The sequence below is a fragment of the Dreissena polymorpha genome, chromosome 9 (assembly GCF_020536995.1).
Source record: "Dreissena polymorpha isolate Duluth1 chromosome 9, UMN_Dpol_1.0, whole genome shotgun sequence".
Classification (NCBI taxonomy): domain Eukaryota; kingdom Metazoa; phylum Mollusca; class Bivalvia; order Myida; family Dreissenidae; genus Dreissena; species Dreissena polymorpha.
The window spans coordinates 44,202,917-44,224,939 of NC_068363.1; the positions used below are offsets into that span (position 1 = coordinate 44,202,917).

At 37.6% G+C, this 22,023-nt stretch overlaps 1 protein-coding gene across 1 annotated transcript in view; it reads right to left on the bottom strand.

Annotated features, from left to right (window-relative positions):
* Positions 1-22,023, bottom strand: part of LOC127846522 (probable ATP-dependent RNA helicase DDX27) — a 41,868-nt gene that overhangs the window by 18,539 nt on the left and 1,306 nt on the right. The window contains exons 2-11 of the mRNA XM_052377821.1: positions 14,882-14,950; positions 13,735-13,842; positions 12,794-12,899; positions 12,051-12,127; positions 11,248-11,340; positions 10,329-10,434; positions 8,429-8,602; positions 7,193-7,343; positions 3,698-3,797; positions 2,269-2,410 (exon numbers count right to left, since the gene is read on the bottom strand). Coding sequence (XP_052233781.1) covers positions 2,269-2,410; positions 3,698-3,797; positions 7,193-7,343; positions 8,429-8,602; positions 10,329-10,434; positions 11,248-11,340; positions 12,051-12,127; positions 12,794-12,899; positions 13,735-13,842; positions 14,882-14,950 — 1,126 coding nt within the window. The remainder of the gene's footprint in view (positions 1-2,268; positions 2,411-3,697; positions 3,798-7,192; positions 7,344-8,428; positions 8,603-10,328; positions 10,435-11,247; positions 11,341-12,050; positions 12,128-12,793; positions 12,900-13,734; positions 13,843-14,881; positions 14,951-22,023) is intronic.

Below are 22,023 nucleotides of genomic sequence, written 5' to 3' on the forward strand. Positions count from 1 at the left end.
AAAATACTTTTAAAGTTATCGCAGGATCCAGAAAAGTGTGACAGACAGACTGACAGACAGAGCGCAAACCATAAGTCCCCTCTGGTTTCACCAGTAGGGGGCAAAAATCAGAGAAGGACATTTGCTTTTGGCAAACATCATGTCCTAAAGACCAATGTGAAACATAAAAGGTCTTTGATCGATGGTTTTGAAAATATTGCAAGTAAACCAAGTTACAGACTATCCGATTAAAATTTCCCCAAAGAACAACAAAAAACAGTCTCTTGTATGTTTTTATTAAAGAGGGAAAATGGATCAGACAGATGTATTTTATAGGTCAAACATGCATAAGTGAGTGATAGAAATGCAAATGTAAATTGCAACCATAAAATTTTGAAATTATTTTTTAACTCACAAAGAATTCCAAAATGTTTGTATTAACAATGACATTGAGACAACTAGAGCTTTGTCACAAAAACTTTCACTGCTTTATCCGATATGTTCAAGGGCAATCAAGTCTTAAAATGGTGATCAATGGGGATGAAAATTGTTCATCACCTCAAGTGAAAATTGCGTCATGCCCAAATAAACTTCATGATGAAATATTTCAAGTTTCAATTCAATCATTTGAAAAATATGAAAGTAGTTTGCTCCCAAAACTTGTGACACTGCCATAACAATAGCCTAAAAGCAGGGTATCATAACCAGGAATGTTTGAGACTTGCACAAGTTAACCTCATATAATGACAAATTTCAAGTTTCAGTTTATTTGCTTAAAAAATATTGAAAAAGTTTGCGCAAAAGAAATTAAAGCATTTTACACAAGGTTTATATTTTGAAGAATATTCTGACCAAGTTTCATCAAGATTTTGTTATAAATGAGGGATCATAATGTTTCAAAGATTTGACCGGCTAGAATAGTTAAAAGACCCACAAGACATTAATTTGAACTTGGCCTTGATGTTGTCAAAATAAACGTTCTGACCACATTTAATCAAGATTGAGAGAAAAATGTCAACTCTTGAGTAGTTACCAGGTAAACTGTTGCCTCTAGAGTGGTAACAAGGTGAAAACAAGAAACCGTCGGAGATGGGTGATGCTCCCCAAAGGTTATTTTGTCACAATATTGCACTATATATTCAGATAAAAGGAAATGTCTTGAGGGCACAGTAGTTGGGGGGACAATAATTTTTTTTAAAGGGCCATAACTCTGTGAAAAATCATCCGACCAGAACCCGCTGATGATATGCACAACTCCTCTTGGTAGTGAAGCTTCCCATAAAGTTTCATTGAATTCCGGTCATTAGTTGCTGAGAAATAGCCCGGACAAGAATTGTACTATATGTACAGTTAATGGAAAATTTCAAAGGGCCATAACTCTGTGAAAAATCATCCGACCAGAATCCGCTGATAATATGCACATTTCCTCTTGGAAGTGAAGCTTCCCATAAAGTTTCATTGAATTCCGGTCATTAGTTGCTGAGAAATAGCTCGGACAAGAATTGCACTATATGTACAGTTAATGGAAAATTTCAAAGGGCCATAACTCTGTGAAAAATCATCCGACCAGAACCCGCTGATAATATGCACATCTCTTGGTAGTGAAGCTTCCCATAAAATTTCATTGAATTCCGGTCATTAGTTGCTGAGAAATAGCCTGGACAAAAATTGCACTATATGTACTGTTAATGGAAAACTTCAAAGGGCCATAACTCTGTAAAAAATCATCCGACCAGAACCCGCTGATAATATGCACATCTCCTCTTGGTAGTGAAGCTTCCCATAAAGTTTCATTGAATTCCGGTCATTAGTTGCTGAGAAATAGCCCGGACAAGAATTGCACTATATGAACAGTTAATGGAAAATTTCAAAGGGACATAACTCTGTGAAAAATCATCCGACCAGAACCCACTGATAATATGCACATCTCCTCTTGGTAGTGAAGCTTCCAATAAAGTTTCATTGAATTCCGGTAATTAGTTGCCGAGAAAGAGCCCGGACAAAAATTGTGCACGGACAGACACACGGACGAACAGACGAAGCGGCAACTACATGCTCCCCCAAAAACAAATTTTGGGTGAGCATAATTAGAGTGATCACAGAAGCTCATCGTAAACACTTCATGCTAAGTTGAGCTTAAAATGTCAACATAGCATCAGATCAATCAGCAATCACTCCAAATTAGGAGTCATGCTTTCCGTATCCATAGTAAGTTTGAGAACAAGTAGATATTTCAAAGTACCCAAAACATGACAAGATTGCAATACAGATTCTTGTCAGTTTTCTTACCTGCAATGATTGCCTCCCTATCACCCTCCCTGTTGGCACGTACACGTATGAACTCCTGCCGGAGACCCAGGGCTGTGTCAGTGTTCTCATTGATAAAGACCTTCACAGGACGGTCCAGAGACACCGCTGCAAGGTCCTTTACCTGCGCAGAGAAGTGTTAATGTTTAATATCAAGACCTGTGTTTTTAAAACACAACGCCCCCTACTGCACTTTGAAAGTGTTTAGGTAAAAAGACAGAGAAACAGTTGTTAAGGTCAAAATTCGAAGGCTTTTAACTTCTTCAAATATCAATGGACCAGAACTCAAACTTGATCTGTAGGCAATTCAGGAAGGAATCCGGAAACAGAATGCCTAACAGACAGACTTACAGTGGAACTGCTAAATGCCATAAAGCATAGAGAACAATGCAAATTTGAATGTTTTACATCAAAAAGTGTAGTAGAACTTTGTCAAACAGGTTTGTGTTTATTGACAGACGACCATTTTGATTTCAATTACTCTCCTTCATAATGAAGGGTATAAAATCAATTTCTCAACTGATTTCACACAAGTTTGTACAAAATCGATATGATTGGTAATTCGTTAATCAATTTATGACAAACCAGCCTAGGAAGTGAAAGTGACAAATAAAAGCCTCATTCTGGGAATAGGTGGGCTCAATGCATGTACGTCAAATGTCGTCCAAGACTAGGCTGAGCAGTCAGCACAGGCTTTGAGCAGTCTGCACAGGCTTTGAGCAGCCTGCACAGGCTTTGAGCAGTCTGCTAAGGCTTTGAGCAGTCTGCACAGGCTTTGAGCAGTCAGCACAGGCTGAGCAGTCAGCACAGGCTTAGAGCAGTCAGCACAGGCTTTGAGCAGTCAGCACAGGCTTTGAGCAGTCAGCACAGGCTTAGAGCAGTCAGCACAGGCTGAGCAGTCAGCACAGGCTTTGAGCAGTAAGCACAGGCTTTGAGCAGTCAGCACAGGCTTCTGAGCAGTCAGCACAGGCTTATCAGGGACACATGCTGAGCAGTCAGCACAGGCTTCTGAGCAGTCAGCACAGGCTTATCAGGGACACATGCTGAGCAGTCAGCACAGGCTTTGAGCAGTCAGCACAGGCTTATCAGGGACACATGCTGAGCAGTCAGCACAGGCTTATCAGGGACACATGCTGAGCAGTCAGCACAGGCTGTGAGCAGTCAGCACAGGCTTCTGAGCAGTCAGCACAGGCTTATCAGGGACAACACTTTCCTCCAAGACTAGGCTGTGCAGTCAGCACAGGCTTATCAGGGACAACACTTTCCTCCTTCACAAGCTTTGTGTTTTGAAGACACCTCCTTGAAAAGAAAAATTGCATAAAAGCACAAAGTGTCATCCCTAATGAGCCTGTGCAATCCATTAGGCCCAGTTTTCCCAGAAGGAGTTTGATTTACTGGACCCAGCTCTAACCTCCTCTGACATGGTGGCCGAGAACAGCATAGTCTGTCTCTTCCGTGAGCACAGTCGTATCACCTCCTTCATCTGCTCAGCAAAGTACTCGTCCAACATCCTGAAACATAACACTGGAGTCTTACACTGGGAAAATGGGGTTTAATGCATGAGAGTAAAGTGTTGTCCCAGATAAGCCTGTGTTCTCTTCACAGGCTAATCAGGTACGAAACTTTCTACCTTAACTGTACTTCCGCTAAGAAGAGACTTTCTTTTAAACAAAAAATACCATAAAAGCGGAAAGTGTCGTCCTTGACTGAGCAGGCTAATATTACACTTTATGCACGTCAATTCAACCCTTTAACAGACTGAGGCTCGTTAAATAGGCACCGTCATTGGTAGTTTATTAGTAAGTGCTTTTACCTCTCATTACCTCAACACATTTGTACAAATTAACCCTTAACCACTTAGATATGTATTCTGAAGCATTTGTAGTCCCTTACAAAGTTAAATTTAATTAAAGGCCTTTCTTACAAGATCCAAGTTTTAAAGGTTTCAGCTAGATACTGATGAGCAGCAAACAGCATAAAACCTGAACACACTGCGAGTTACTGGCAGGCTGTTTTGGTCTTATGGTGTTTGCATATAGCCATTTTCTCTTTGCTTCTAAGTGGGTAAGGGTTAATACATAATCTACCATAACTTTAACTTAAATTTGCTTCAACATTCTCAGCAAACAAAAATGTATCTGCCAAATGTAAAAATTTAAATGAATGTTTTAATAATGTGCTACACTAACACATTAAAAGTATCATTTATCTACTTGGTCATCAACTACTGGTCAAGTGATGCCAGTGTTCAGCACACACTTTCAGTCATCAATTAAACATTAACATAATTTTAGCGTGTATGTTTTGTGACAGATGGACAAGCCCAATTCTATATCTCTCCACCTATGGGGAGAGATAAGCAAAAGGGCCTGAAAGGCCCAAAGTCGCTCACCTGAGATAACAAGATATTATTGGGACAAATCTTCTTACCAAGTTTCACGAAGATCAGAAAATAAATGTGGCCTCTAGAGTGTTAACAAGGTTTTATTATAGCCATATAAGGAAAATGCCCCGCCCCCTGGCAGCCATGTTTTTTAACCAACCTGCATCATTTTTGAACTCATCCAAGATATTATCGGGATGAATCTTCTGAACAAGTTTCATGAAGATCGGACAGTAAATGTGGCCTCTAGCATACATGCCATAATTTTTCAGACCAATTCCGGGACATTGAGTTAAATTGTCCGGGACTTTTGCCGATTTTCCGGGACATGTATAAAATGTAGCGATATTTATAGACATATGCATTTTTGGTACGTTTTTTTTTTGTTTCGCATCGTTAATTGCAAAAGTTTGAAAGCCTATCCGAAATACACTTGATCTATTAACGTCAAATTAAACATTACTACTTCCGTTACATGATACAAGCCACATGTTTTCAGTGTAAGCATTCTAAACATAGATGGTGACGTCACTGCGTTATTGTTATTAAGACCTGTGTGTAACGCATAGTTGTGGATACGCCTTTATTCATTTATAACATTTATATAATAAAAAATACAACAATACAGTACCGTTAGATCGTCAACTCAAATCAATTCACAAGACAATAATAAACCTAGTGAGGATGACGTTTTTATATGCTTACTTTTTTTACTCAACTTCTTTGTCGGTTAAACGAGCGAACATAAACTGCTTTTAATTTTTTTACTCAGCAATGTTGGACTTCAGATGTGTGAACAACTATCCTTTGCTCTTACGCAGCGGGAAATAATGACGTAGTAGATTAAAGTCAATTAACAACCACATTAAACAATGCCGCCTTTTCGGTTTGACCGCAAACGTGAGACAATCAATATGATAACAGGACCCCTGTTAATTGATCGATTTTGACACGTAGCGTAGTCTGCCTATTCGGGTAGGCATTGTCATGGAGACGCTGCAGATATACACAGATTCGAGGTGCAGTTAAGCCTAAGATAAGGTACATGTATATATGGATTTTGTAAATTCCGGGACATTTGACAGATTTCCGGGACAGCGGGACAAGTTCTTCATTTCCGGGACTGTCCCGGACAATCCGGGACGTATGGCATGTTTGCCTCTAGAGTGTTAACAAGATTTTACTATAGCCATCTAAGGAAAAATGCCCCACCCCTTGAAAGCCATTTTTTTCAAGCAAACATAATTATTTTCGAACTCATCCAAGATATCATTGAGACCAATCTTCTGACCAAATTTCATGAAGATTGGACAATAAATGTGGCCTCTAGAGTGTTAACAAGGTTTTACCAAAGCCATATAAGGAAAATAGCCCCGCCCCTGTGATGGCCATGTTTTTCAACCAACTGGCATCATTTTTGAACTCGGCCAAGATATTATTGGGATGAATCTTCTGACCGAGTTTCATGAAGATCAGACAATAAATGAGGCCTCTAGAGTGTTAACAAGATTTTACTATAGCCTTATATAGCCATATAAGGAAAAATACCCCGCCCCTTGGCGACCATGTTATTCAAGCAAACGAAACCATTTTCGAACTCATCCAAGATATCATTAAGACAAATCTTCTGACCATATTTCATCAAGATTGGACAATAAATGTGGCCTCTAGAGTGTTAACAAGGTTTAACTAAAGCCATATAAGGAAAAATGCCCCGTCCCCTGGCGGCCATGTTTTTCAACCAAGCGGCATCATTATCGAACTCGTCCAAGATATTATTGGGATGAATCTTCTGACCAAGTTTCATTAAGATTGGACGATAAATGTGGCCTCTAGAGTGTTAACAAGATTTTACTATAGCCATATAAGGAAAAATGCCCCGCCCCTTGGCAGCAATGTTATTCAAGCAAAGGTTACCATTTTTAAACTCATCAAAGATATCAGTGGGGCAAATCTTCTGAGCAAGTTTCATGAAGATCAGAAAATAAATGTGGCTTCTAGAGTGTTAACAAGGTTTTACTATAGCCATATAAGGAAAAATGCCCCACCCCCTGGCGGCCATGTTTTTCAACCAACCGGCATCATTTTCGAAATCATCCAAGATATTATTGGGATGAATCTTCTGACCAAGTTTCATGAAGATCAGACAATAAATGTGGCCTCTAGAGTGTTAACAAGATTTAACTATAGCCATATATAGCAATATATGGAAAAATGCCCCGCCCCTTGGCAGCCATGTTTTTCAAGCAAACGTAAACATTCTCGAACTCATTCAAGATATCATTGAAACCAATTTTCTGACCAAATTTCATGAAAATTGGACAATAAATGTGGCCTCTAGAGAGTGAACAAGGCAAATGTTGACGTCGCACAACGGACAATGCAAGACAGACAAAAGGCGATCACAAAAGCTCACCATAAGTACGTTGTGCTCAGGTGAGCTAAAAACAATACAGAAGTTCCTCGAGCCTGTGCACTCAACACTGAAGTTCAACGAGCCTGCGCACAATGTTCACCACCTACCTGTCAGCCTCATCCAGAACAAGGATCTCCACACTGTTCAGGTTGAAGCTGGGTGAGTTGTGTAGGTGGTCGATCAGCCGGCCCGGAGTGGCGATCACAATGTCTGGGCCCATCCTGAGGGCTGCTTCCTGCTGCTTGATGTCCAGACCACCTGACATTATCCAGGAGACAGTGAGCCGCGTTCAGTGCATCAATATCCAAGACATATGGCTTGTTTTTCAACCCCCCTAACATTATCCATTTTTTAATAGAACATTATCTAAGACATATGGTAAGTTTTTATGACATTATCCACGAGATATTGATTTTTATCTTACAAATATCTAACAAGACATATGAGCCTCATTCTGGGATAACTGGGCATAATGCATGTACGTTAAGTGTTGTCCCAGATTAGGCTGTGCAGCCTGCACAGGCTATTCAGGGACGACACATTCTGCCTAGACTGGATTTTCGCTAAGAAGGGAATTCCTTTACTGACTTCTCAAGTAAAACAAAGCTTAGTGCTCTATTGTGTAGCCCACATGACCCAGTTTCAACCTAATCCAAGATTTCAAAGGGACAAATGTTTCCACCAAATTTCATATAGATTGGCCAATACATGTGGCCATTAAAGCATTAACCCTCTCTCTCTATAGCCATTTCAGGAAAACTGCACCAACCATGGTTGCCACGTTTGTCAAGGAACCGATACCATTTTCAAAATTAAATCAAGATATCATAAGAAAAACAAAATCCAACCAAAGTTTCCTGAAGATTGGACTGAAATTGTCACTGCTAGAGTGTTAAAAAAAGTTTTACAAAAGCAATATAAGGAAAACTGCCCCGCCCCCCCCCCCCCAGCCGGCGGCCATGTTTTTCAACAGACTACAACCATTTGGAACTCTGCCGATATATCCTTAGAACAAATGCTCCTATTAAATTCCATGACAATTGGACCAAAAATAAGACTTCTAGAGTGTTACAAGATTTTACAAAAGCAATTTAAGGAAAACTTCCCTGGCAGAAGCGGCCATGTTTTACAATGGACCTGACATTTTTTAACTTAGCTGAGATATCATTCGGACAAATGTTCTGACAGGTTTCATGAAGTTTGGGCAGTAAATGGTGCCTCTAGAGTATTAACAAGGTAAATGTTGACTGCAGACGATGAATGACGGACAATGGACAAAAAATTGTCACAAAAGCTCACCATAAGAACATAGTGCTCAGGTGAGCCAATAAAACGTAACTCACCTGCAGACAGAGTGATCTGTATATTAGTGTAGTTAGCGAGTTGCTTAGCCACGGTGTGCACCTGCACAGCCAGCTCACGTGTTGGTACCAGCACCAGTACTCGTGTCACGGCTGACTCTTTAGGTTTGTACAGCAGACGCTCCATGATGGGCAGCATGAAGGCCACAGTCTTACCTGGAGATATAGATCAGTTTGTTTGCGTTAGGGAAAGATCTAGAGGAAAATAGCAGGTTAGGGAAAGATCAAGAGTAAAATAAGAGGTTTAGGAAAGATCTAGAGTAAATTAGCATGTTACAGAAAGATCTAGTGAAATAGAAGGTAATGGAAAGATGTAAATTAAAATGGCAGGTTAGATTAGATCTAGAGCAGAAAAGAAAGTCAGGGAAAGATCTGGAGCAAAAACGTCGGCCAAAAGATTCCTAGTTTGTTTGATTCTATTTGTTTTAAACATGTGCATACAAACAAAATTGATATATCAAATATTTTATAGCAATTTGTACACACATTAATAAAACATCTAGACAATTCTTCGGACTTATCAGATTATTAGAAAATATAATCATACTACAGTCCACTCTCGTTATCTCGAAGTCGGCGGGAACAAGAAAAAATATCGAGATAACGAGAGTTCGAGATATCCGATTAGGTGTTGTCAAAGAAAAAATGAGACGAAAATTTACCTTGTTTTTAACATCTAAATACCTGCTAAGTGGTCTAACTAAAGCGGTCACCGTGTGGCAAAATACTCTCTACCTGATATATACGCGTTTTTACGAGGCACTATTAATTTTGCTATTTAAATGCTTGAAATGACGTTTTAAGATTGCAGAACTGCATGAACACATGCGGTTATATTTTTTCTGAACTGTTGAGGAAACATCCGGTAATGTTGCCAATAAAAGTTATGATGCTATTGATGTCCAATCAAGACGAGGATTTTCCATCTGAACATGCGTAAATCACGTTCCGGAATACTGAACTGTACATGTACATTTTGTAGTTTGAAATGCAAAATAAAAACAATTAATCTTTTGGCCTATCGGCAGGCTGTGTATAAATTGCAGTTAATTGATGTTAAAGTGACAGTTAAAGTGACATTCCTTACCCAAGTGTTAATGGCTTACGACATTTCACACGTGTGATCATTGATGCAATTAACGGATCAATTTCCTACCGCACAGTATCGGGAGCAGCCAGGCGAAGCGGGACAGTGAAGTATCAAAGAAAACATTTCTCACATTTTGCCGACACTGGGACAGTTATTCACACTTCGAGATAAACCACAGTAAATACATGTAAAATCGGGACTCTGGACAAAATTTTATATCGACATATCGAATTATTCGACATAACGAAAATCGAGATAAGCGATGTTTATTTATATGGATAAAGAAGGAAAAAAATGGGACATTGAGCTTAATTCGACATATCGAGAATATCGAGATATCCGATGTCGAGATAACGAGAGTGGACTGTAGTTTGACTTAGCACTTAAAGCAGCAACCTTGATCCTTGTGATCCTAAATCTTTCCAGTAACAAACTCAGAATTACTTTAGTTTAAACCTATTTATTTCAGCGCGATTGCATCCAAAGTCGAAGGCTTATTGAAACGCTCTTGAGTCTGTTTCCTTGGTAGTATTGGTACTTGGTGTCTTTGGAGAAGATCTAAAGAACGCTCCCACAGTGGGCATCGAACCCATGACCTCCCTGTCGCTAGGCAAACACCATCACTACATGACCTCCCTGTCGCTAGGCAAACACCATAACTACAACCCCCACGACTTTGCATATCAAATATCACTTACCTGACCCAGTGACAGTGCAAGCACAGATGTCTCTACCCAGCACTTACCTGACCCAGTGACAGCGCAAGCACAGATGTCTCTACCCAGCACTTACCTGACCCAGTGACAGCGCAAGCACAGATGTCTCTACCCAGCAATGCTATGGGGATGGTGGCAGACTGGATTGGAGTCGGCTGCTCAAAGCCCATCAGGGCCAGGGCCTGAACGCACAGAAATACATAAATACTTATTAGTATTGAATACAGGCACGTTTATTTAGAAAGGCATTGGAAAAACTGAATCACAAGCCTTGGGACAAGGATGAAATTCACCTAAGTTTATCCAATCTGGCATTATTTTGTTGAGGTTTTAAGATGGAATATTGAACCATTCATATCAAAGGTTGACAGGCATTGCCATGTAAGAGATATGCAAATGTCAGAGATATGCAAATGAGGCGTGTAAGGGGTCAATCAATCTTGACAGGAGCTTTGTGACAAGCGTTACTAAAACCTGGGATAGCAGTGACAGCCATGATCAATGGAAAATAACTCAGAAATGTGGTGAGCACTGGGCATACAAAAGTGTGTTGCACACCATACATCATAGAGATGACACTTTTAATGTTTCAATTAACCCATTTCCAATTAGATATGTATTTTGACGCATTTGTAGTCACTTACAAATTTAAATTTAATTAAAGACCTTTTTTTTACTGGATTCAAGTTTTAAAGGCTTCATTTCCAACCCTAACATACTAATAAGCAGCAAACAGCATAAAACCTGAACAGACTGCCAGTTACTGGCAAGCTGTTCTGATTTTATGCTGTTTGCACATAGCCATTTCACTTTGCTTCTGTGGAGGAAAGGGTTAAATTGCTTGAGAAATGTGGTAGTAGTTTGCTGTACAAACTCATAACACTTTACAAGCACTTTCCTAACTGACTCCATTATGTCCCATTTCAAAATACATCATTTTCCGTTGTTGTAGCTCTTAAATATGTCTATTATATACTCAATACAATTATTTTTACCTTCATTAGTGGCCGAGAAATGTTCATGTCTGAAAATGACATGTTCTTATCATACGAAGCCACATTTTCTGAGAATTGCACTTTTTCACCTGCCTGAAAAATAAATACTGGGAAATCTTCAATGTCTCCATAACAGTATGATTGATAGTTTGAAAACTTCATACTGTAAATAAATAAGTATTTAAGCATCAATGTGATTTTGCAAAACAAGTAATGAAGTCTCAGTTCATATGCATCAAGCACAGCTTTATAAAATCACAATATATCATATGATAACAAGTTTGTTTTTCAATTTCAAAGAACCAAGACTATTTTTGTTTGTTTTTTCTGGGTAATGATATTTTTGGGGGGACCAAAAAAAACAGAGGGTTCGGCCAAGCTTGAAAACTAACATAATAAACTACTGGTTGGGTTACCAAAGGTAAGTACATAAGTTTTTACAAGGACTCTCAACAAGTTGCCCCCAGCTCTATAATGTATATCCTTCCTAGGATTTCATCTTAGATTTTTTACAACTTTCTTTAATCAAAATATTACAAAGGGCCACACAATTTGGGTAAGTTCAAACAGATAAAAAAAACCTGACATTACTGCTTTTCCCAGAACAAGTTCCACTCTTCTCTGATATATTTCGCCTAAATAGGCTTTTGCCAACAATATTTACAAGAAGAAACTACTGGCACACGTTTATCATTATATACAATTCAGAATTTGGACAGTACCAAATGGGTGCTCCCACGCTGCACCACCGTACACTACATTTAACGTAATGTGAGAAAATAACAAATTTGTTGTTCACATACCTGCTCACTGTCCGAGTCTGGATCAGCCTTTCCTTTCTTCCTCTTTCTTTTCTTCTTTTCCTTTGTTTTGATGGTGTCTGAAATGATTTTCAATCAATAATTGCAAATATGAAATATGAATGCAAAATGTTCAACTCAATGCCCTTGTGTAATAAAATGTATTCACCAGAATATTAAAAACAGACATATTTGTTATCGCGATCAGATATCTGGTGTTGGTCTCAATAAACCAACATTTTAAACACAGTTTCGTTCTTAAAGCGCTTCTTAAATACGGGATTTTATTCTATTCTAGAAAGTACAAACATTGGGGGCCATAAGCTTGTGAAATCTTGTCACACAATCATTCATATCCCTGATACTTGATCAGTAATGGCTCAGGTATTGTCACATCTTCTGTGGTACACAACAAAGGCCTGAGAAAACTTGTTTGTTTGCTCTACTTTAGTTGTAGAATTTATAAGGCAGGGCTCTTAGAATTATTATTTGAAGTCATGCATATTTTCACCTATCTAAAATTAACCAGGAATCAAAAAATCACCCCCAACCAAATATCAGAAATACTAATATTTTCCCCCCAAAATACCATAAATATTGTTTTCCCCAAAATAAAAACCACAAATATAACTACTGTCCCCAAAATACCAGCAATATTAATATATCCCCCATAATGGGAGTTCTGGGCTTCATCAACCAATGTTAAAAACCAGCCCCAGTCCTGTCTTGACTCCTTGCAGACTCACCTGCTACGAATTCTCCGTCGGAGTCCACGTCCTGCTCCATCTCATCATCTACAGGTCCATCATCTGGGTCTACAGTCGCCTCTGCTTCATCATCGTCACCATCTGCCTGAAAGTCATAACAAAAATTCAACCCTATAGCGCTCAAGCTAGCTCAACATTTTCTGTATCTTAATTCACTGTAGACCATAGAAAGTTTAGCTGCTTTAGTTTTTTTATAAACATAAATGTGAAGCCAAATGGAAATTTCTAAAAAATTATAAATATAAAGCAAAGTGGATTTTTTTTTGCATCAAAATGCCAATATGTAATGATTTTGTCAAGGAATATTTGATAACCTGAACATCAACTTAAAAGTTTGGAAATTTATGACTGAAGTTTCAGATGTATTTTGGTTTCAATTAGTTTTTATTTTGTTACAACCTGTTTTTGACGCTCTGCAAGATTTTCAATGTAAACCAAAATCCCCTCGAAAATTGGGTAAGGGACACTAGTACTTGTTGCTTATTATTTGTATATTTTCAAGATTAAAAAGGGTATTAACTCAAATACCTGGAGGTCTTACCCTATTACAGGTGCTATGGAGGTATGTCAGGGTATGTGATGTTCAGATTATAATTAAAAAATATATATATTTGAAAGCCATATTAAAACACCTTTGACCAGTTTTACTTTGATTTTCATGAAATTCATAGTCTTACAAAAATTTGTTTAAACCTGCACTGTAACTATTTTCTTCACTTTATAAAAATATGTTTAAGTATTTGTGACATTTTTTTTCCGATGAATTTCAAGCAATGATACTTTTGCTTCAATTATGCATTAGTTTTAAAAATAACTTAAAATGTATTATTAACAATTTAATAAATATGAACCAAACATATAAACATGTTCTACATGTCATACTACTCAGAATATTTAAAGACAAAACAAATGTCAGGTACTTTTCTCTTTTTTCTGGCAGCTGCAATTTTCTCGTCGAGTGTGAATGTTGGTTCTGCTTTTTTTGCAAACTTCAAGTTGATGGCTTTGAATCCTTTAAAAGGGTCTTCCTGGACAACAATAAGAAAGATGTACAAAAACTTAACAAAATCAAAACTGTGAATGACAATTTATGGCTGATTTGGCACATGTTTCACTGTCAGGAATTGATTACTTATCAAATTGTGGTACATACTGATTTACCATTTACGGTAGTTTTTGAAAACAATCTTGACCCGTTTTGCACTCTAGCAAAATATATGGTCAGTACTCTGTTAAAAAGGGGTTCAATGCATGTGCATAAAGTGTCATCCCGTATTAGCCTGTGCTGTCAGCACAGGCTAATCAGGGATGACACTTTCCGCATAAACTTGATTTTTGCTAAGAAGAGACTTTCTTGAAACGAAAAATATCATAAAAGCGGAAATTGTCACCCCTGATTACTATGTGCAAACTGCACAGGCTAATCTGGGACAACACCTTACGCACATGCTTAAAACCTTTTTTTCACAGAGAACCGCCCATATTGCATCATAAAAGGCTTAGGGTGCTGCTCAATGGAAAACCAGAACATTTTTAATAAATTTCTTAATGCATGGAATGTCTTACTCTTACACTTGTAATTATTCTGTTTAGTTAAAGCACTTTCATTATTATTGAAAATTAATGAATATATATTAAATTTAAAAAAGTTTTCCCACTTTTTTATCAGCGAAAAGCAGCAGCAAAGGGGAGTAAAATGGAGCATTTCTATATAAAACCAAAGAGCTATGTTGTGGGAAAACTGGTTCAATACCTGTGGGAAATTGTTGTCCCAGATTCATCTGTCAGTTCGCATAGGCTAATCAGAGATGACAGTTTCTGCCTAAACATTTTCATTTACTAGAGACATCCTTTAAATATAAAATTCAATAAAAGCAGAAAGTGTACAGTGTATTTAAAATTCGCCTTGCAATCTGGATGTACTGATTCTGATAGAGCCCTTTTTTTACAACCTTTCTTTCTTTTCCAAAGGCAACAAGCAGTCGTTTTTCTTTGGAAAAATACTTAAGTGTCAGAATAAGCCTCATACTTGTAATACATGTATTATCTGGCTATAAAATTACATACTTGATCATTGAACATAAAATCTTTGCTGAATTCTGATTTTGATGTCTTCTTTTTCTTTTGCTTCTGGACCTGGAATAAACAACATTAAATCACTTTGAATAATTTTACATCTAACATTGTTATTTTTTATTTATTTAAAATCGACCCCTTACCATGTGCATGAGTATGACAGCGAATGAAAATGAACAGAAAAATCACTTTATTGGAATCTCTTATGTAACAGTTAAATTCGTACTCAGCAAAAATTTGGCTACCAAAAGCTTGGAAGCGGACTTGGTATTTTGTTTATTGAGTGTATATGTTAAACAAATGTATTAGTTCTTTATTTTGACATGCTTGTTTTGAACAGTTTTGAATGAAAAATCTGCCAAAATAAAAGCCCTGGTAAGTCTAAGTTAAAATTACATTAATGCATTTCAAGCTAAAATATCTAAAATATAATCCCATATATATTGACTTTTATTATTGAATATTCAGCACTTTTCAGCACAACATGTGCCATTGAAAGCTATGGTTGACAAAGATTGACAAAGATAAAGAACCAAAATTGACCACTTTTCTACTATGTTTATACTGCAACTGCAAGAAAGCATAGACCAATGACATTGCCATCACTCCTCCAGATAATCTCCTTGTTCCTGTCGACCATCGATCCAGACTCAGCAGTAACCATTGTTTTAGACACATACAAACTTCCAAAGGCACTTATAAATTCTCATTCTACCCACGATCAGAAATACAATGGAATTCAATACCTCCCCACATACATGAGGCAGCCACAGTAGAAGTTTTCAAACCAATTACTCATTGCCCCCATTATCCACCTGTAAACACTTACAAGGTAAATAATTTAAACTTAAAACCAACTAAGCACCTTAATACAGTTTTCATCCCTTAACCAATAGTTGCCGGCACAAAATCTTCTTTTTAAAAGGAGTGCTGTATCAGAAAAAGAAAGGCAAAGGCTAGTTCTTCTTGAATGCTCTGAGCTTTTATTAGTACAAATGTACAGCTCAGAGTTCTTAATGTGAACCAAACTTTTTATGTCAAAAAAATATTTCTCACATGTCTATAAAATCGAGTTCAATCAACCTAATACATTGTCACAAACACAATACCTGTTATCATTTTGATTAGACACAAGATCTTTCTCGCAGAGGATTCAGGAGAAAAATCCTTGGCATATTTTCAAAATCGGAATACTCTGCTTTTTCCATTGCAAACTTACACATTCTCATGAACCGTTGATGTGTTTGAAACTTTGGATTAATATCATTACTATGCGAACACATCATATGAAGCAAGTTGTTTTAATTTGCCCATTAGCTAGGTTGGCGCTAAGAAAAAAAGCTTAGTAGCCAAATCTAGGGGGTTCTGGGGACATGCTCCCCCCTGAAAAATTTTTGATCCTGGATTGTATGCGGTGCGTTTTGGGGCTATTTCCTGAGCAAAATTAAGACTATTTTTTTATGAAATTAGCCCTTTTTTTGCTTAAAGTTTTTTTTTCTTCGCTGGTGAGCCACTTGCTGACATTTTTAGCAGATTTTTTTTTTAAATAGACACCGGAGGCGTAGTGATTACGATACATTAACACCGTTAAACACTTTTTCGGTACATGTTGTATTTAGGTTAGAAACCACTCAAACAGCCCGCTCGTCTTGGTCGTAATTATACGACATTTAATTAAATCAAGACATCACTTTTTTCAATTTTTTTTATTTCTGAAGAAATGCGTGGGAAATTACTAAGTCAGCGTGAGACCGTCGTTGCATGCCAAAAACCGTGAGACTCACTGCGAAACCGTGAGGCATGATTTCATAACTGACGGCTAGCATCCAATGTCGCTAATTGGAGATATGCAGGGTTGCATCTAGAAAACGTAGATAGGGGTTCTGGCCCCCCTCACCTTCAGGAAAAGGGGAACTTGATCCCCTCTTACATTTAAAAGAGGGGGACTCAAATAAAAGATAAAACAAACCCACACAAATCTCTTTTAAGAGCCAACATTGTATTAACTAGGAAAATGTTCAACGCATGTTCATATTGAAACTATCCTGAACTTGTCAGTTCATAAAAATTGAAGAAATATATTCAAAAATATAGTTTACTGTGGAACTTTGAAACTGTTTAAACTGTTTACATGTATATACACTGGTGAGATAAGACGTTTCCGATTCTGCATTCGCCTCTGCACTATTTGAGACATCCTCCGGTCGCGAACCTAACATTTGGTCATTTCCTGAGCTTACATCATTCTGTCCGCTTTCTTTTCTAAAGAATTGTGTTAATTTCTGTTGCTTCGACTTTCCTGTTTCGTTCGAAGCATCCATTTTTCCCGTATTCGGCAACTTATTTTCTAAATTGGTCTTCGAAGTCGCATAGCGACCGTAAAGGGAAGTTACTCTTATCTACTATTTTAGCCAATCAAAATCTCCTTTCTTGGGAAATTAGTTTATAGTGGCTATGTCAATAATGCCATAACTCCGCCCATCTTATTAAATGACAATTCCGTACTGGTCGATTCGATAATGTTGAATCATAACATCTATAGGTTATTACATGGCACGCATCAGTGATTCAGTTATCATGTAAATTGCCAATTAACCCAAATGTTCGAAAAAAGTCTGGTCACAGTGTAAAGCGTGACAAATTAAGACATTAGATATGTGGATTATCTACCTAAGTGGTTGTCATTATCCCCTGGGGCCTTTCCGGTATGGGTGTTATCTGTGTAATCTCTAGGTTTAGTGGCACTAAGAAAAAAAACTTAGTCGCCAAATCTAGGGAGGTCCGGGGGAATGCCCCCTGGAAAATTTTTGGATCTTAGATTATCTGTGGTGCGTTTTGGGGCTATTTCCTGAGCAAAATTAATTATATTTTTGTCTGTAATTAGCCCTTTTTTTGCTTGAAAATTGTTCTTCGCTGGTGAGCCACTTGCTGACATTTTGCAGCCGAATTTTTTGTTTACATAGACACCGATGGCGTAGTGATAATGATACATTAACACCGTTTAAACAGTTTTTGGTACATGTGGTATTTAGGTTAGAAACCACTAAAACAGCCCGCCCGTCTTGGTAGAAATTTTATGAAATCCAAACATTTTTTTTTCATTTTTTTGTTTTTGAAGAAATGCGCGAGAAATTAGTTAGTCAGCATGAGACCGTCATTGCATGTCAAAAACCGTAAGACTCACTGCGAAACAGTGAGACTTGACAGGTAGACGTTTTCGATTCTGCATTCACTTCTGCACTATTTTAGACGTCCTCCAATTGCGAACGTAACATTTGGTCATTTCCTGAGCTTTCATTATTATGTCCGCTTTCTTTTCTAAAGAATTGTGTTAATTTCTGTTGTTTCGACTTTCCATTTTCGTTCGCAGCATCCATTTTTCCCGGAATCTGCGAACTCACTTTCTAAATCGGTCTTTCAAATCACATAGCAACCGTAAAGGGAAGTTACTCTTGTCTACTTTTTTAGCCAATCAAAATCGTTGTTTCTTGGAAAATTAGTGTATAATGCCATTACTCCGCCCAACTGTTTAAAGGACAATTCCGTACTGGTAGATTCGATAACGTTGAATCGTAACATCTATAGCATAGGTCATTACACGGCACGCTTCAGTGATTCAGTTATCACCTAAATCGCCAAGTAACCCAAATATTCGAAAAGTCTTGTCGCAGTGTAAAGCGTGAACAAATTAAGACATTAGCCATGTGCATTATCAACCTAGGTGGTCGTCATTATACCCTGGGGCCTTTCCGGTAAGGGTGTTATCTGTGTAATCTTAGCGATGTTTCTGGCGATTTATACAGCCTGAAAACAGGCATTTTATTACAGTGTGCATTTGTAAAGCATAGGGTCTATTTTTTTCAATCGCCGATTTCATGAAAATATTATTTTTAATCGCCAGCCAGGAATTGTAATGGCCAATGGTGATTTTTGGCGATTGGTAACCCTAACGTAGAATCTTATATCGATGTTTCTGGCGATTTATACGGCCTGAAAACAGGCATTTAGATTGTGCATTTGAAAAGCATAGGGTCTATTTTTTTTCAATATCCAATTTCATGAAAATCTTATTTTTTATCGCCAGCCAGGAATTGTAATCGCCAATGGCGATTTCGGCGATCGGAAACGCTAACGTAGCATTAGGGAAATATATATAATATATATCATATGATCTCAAAGTGTCAGTGTTTATTTATGCCAGAAAATTGTTTATCTATGTTAGCGTTACCGATCGCCAAAATCACCATTGGCGATTACAATTCCTGACTGGCAATTAAAAAGAAGATTTTCATAAAATTGGCAATTGAAAAAAATACACCCTATGTCTTTCAAATCACAGAGCGTATATTGAGTCCGTGATCAAATGCACAATCTAAATGCCTGTTTTCAGGCCGTATAAATCGCCAGTAAGATTACAGAATAACACCATTACCGGAAAGGCCCCATTGAATAATGACGACCGCCTTGGTTGATAATCCACATGGCTAATGTCTTAATTTGTCACGCTTCACACTGCGATCAGACTTTTTCGAACATTGGGTTACTCGGCAATTTATGTAATAACTGAATCACTGAAGCGTGCCATGTAATGACCTATAGATGATACGCTTCAATGTTATCGAATCGACCTGTACGGAATTGTCATTTAATAAGATGGGCGGAGGTATGACATTATTGACAACTAATTTCTCAAGATACGCGATTTTGATTGGCTAAAAAAGTATATAAGAGTAACTTCCCTTGACGGTCGCTTTGCGACTTGAAAATGAAAGACCGATTTAGAAAGTGGAGTTGCAGATTCCAGGAAAAATGGATGCTTTGAACGAAAAAGGAAAGTCTAACCAACAGATGCTAACACAATTCTTTAGAAAAGAAAGTGGACAGAATAATGTATACTCAGGAAATGACCAAATGTTAGGTTTGCGATCGGAGGATGTCTCAAAGTCAAATAGTGCAGGTGCAAATGCAGAATCGGAAACGTCTTATTTAACCTGTGTATATAATTATTAAACAGTTTAAAACAGTATCAAAGTTCTACAATTAACTATATTTTTGAATTTATTCCTTCTATTTTTATGAACTGCGTTGAATAAGGCGGGGTTCATGAAAATCGCTGCACAATTGATGAAGTTATTTCTGTTCAAAGAAATGCATTCCGTTCTCGGGTCATATTGAGTTGGATACCTTGTTGTATAAATATTTGATAGTGATTTTTTTTCAGAAAAGTGGATTTTTCGTTATGATATGATAATTGATCATTCAGAATGATATTTTTCACTAATTAATAGCATAGCCTCACGCTAACAACCTGTGATTTGATTAGGAAATAGCCCCAAAACCATACATGCCATAATTTTTCAGACCAATTCTGGGACATTGAGTTAAATTGTCCGGGACTTTTGCCGATTTTCCGGGACATGTATAAAATGTAGCGATATTTATAGACATATGCATTTTGGGTACGTTTTTTTTTTGTTTCGCATCGTTCATTGCAAAAGTTCGAAAGCCTATCCGAAATACACTTGATCTATTAACGTGAAATTAAACATTACTACTTCCGTTACTAGATACAAGCCACGTGTTTTCAGTGTAAGCGTTCTAAACATAGATGGTGACGTCACTGCGTTATTGTCATTAAGACCGGTGTGTAACGCGTAGTTGTTGATACACCTTTATTGATTTATAACATTTATATAATAATGACGTTTTTATATGCTTACTTTTTTACTCAACTTCTTTGTCGGTTAATGTGCTAACATAAACTGCTTTAATTTTTTTCTCAGCGATGTTGGACTTCAGATGTGTGAACAACTATACTTTGCCCCTACGCAGCGGGAAATAGTGACGTAGTAGATTAAAGTCAATTAACAACCACATTAAACAATGCCGCCTTTTCGGTTTGACCGCGAACGTGAGACAATGGATATGATAACAGGACCCCTGTTAATTGATCCATTTTGACACGTAGCGTAGTCTGCCTATTCGGGTAGGCATTGTCATGGAGACGCTGCAGATATACACAGATTCGAGGTGCAGTTAAGCCTAAGATAAGGTACATGTATATATGGATTTTGTAAATTCCGGGACATTTGACAGATTTCCGGGACAGCGGGACAAGTTCTTCATTTCCGGGACTGTCCCGGACAATCCGGGACGTATGGCATGTATGCCCAAAACGCACCACAGACGATCTATATATAGGATCCAAAAAATTTACCTGGGGGGTGTTGGGGGGAGGCATGCCCCCGGACCCCCCCCCCCCAGATTTGGCTACTAAGTTTTTTTCCTTAGCGCCCACCTAGTTTAGGCCTAACAAAAAAATATGTTTGTTTCCACTGACATGGCCTAAAAAATTAGGGTAGGTAGGTAGGCAAATAATTTTTTTAGAAAATGTGGTACATGGTGAATCTTCTTCTCATTTTTTGTGTACAACTGTATGTACAATAAATTTGATGATGTATGTAATGCTATATGGCTTTATTTAAATGCTTTAATGAAATAAAAACTTGCTGTTCATTAATTTTGCATTTGTTGCTTTCCTTATTTCCGAGTTTAATGTTGACTTCTGGCAACTGCTTTCATAGTCCATTTTATAACCAATAAAAGGGCTTTTTTAAGGCATAACTAAAGTCGCAGTAAGCTTGACCCTCAGTGTCTACAGGGATTCAGTGTTGTTATACTTTCTGTTCCTTTGGGATCATGGAGTATATACTATATTATTTATAATTTATAATATATTAAATAGCCCAAAAGCCATGCTAGGGGGACGCGAGTGGTGTTGCATGTAACATTATCACCATGAACAGACCCAATCAAACTGCATGAAGGGTGTGCTATTATATTTCCTGGATGCAGTTTATGCTTCCATAGGACCACATTTCCAGATTATATTATGTACTGGTGTTGTGGGGTCTATCTACCACGGCTAGCGCTGTCCCAAAATTTCTTTCAGCCAACCAGGTTTTTGTTTTTCGATGCGCGAAAACTGGTTTTGAAATAATTATATATACATTTACTATCAACTTGTTTATATTTCTTTTAATGACAACAAGGGCATATCACATATCATAATGTAACATACATTTTTCAATATAAAAATAATTAGTATGGTACTTGTCAAAGTACAAGCATAA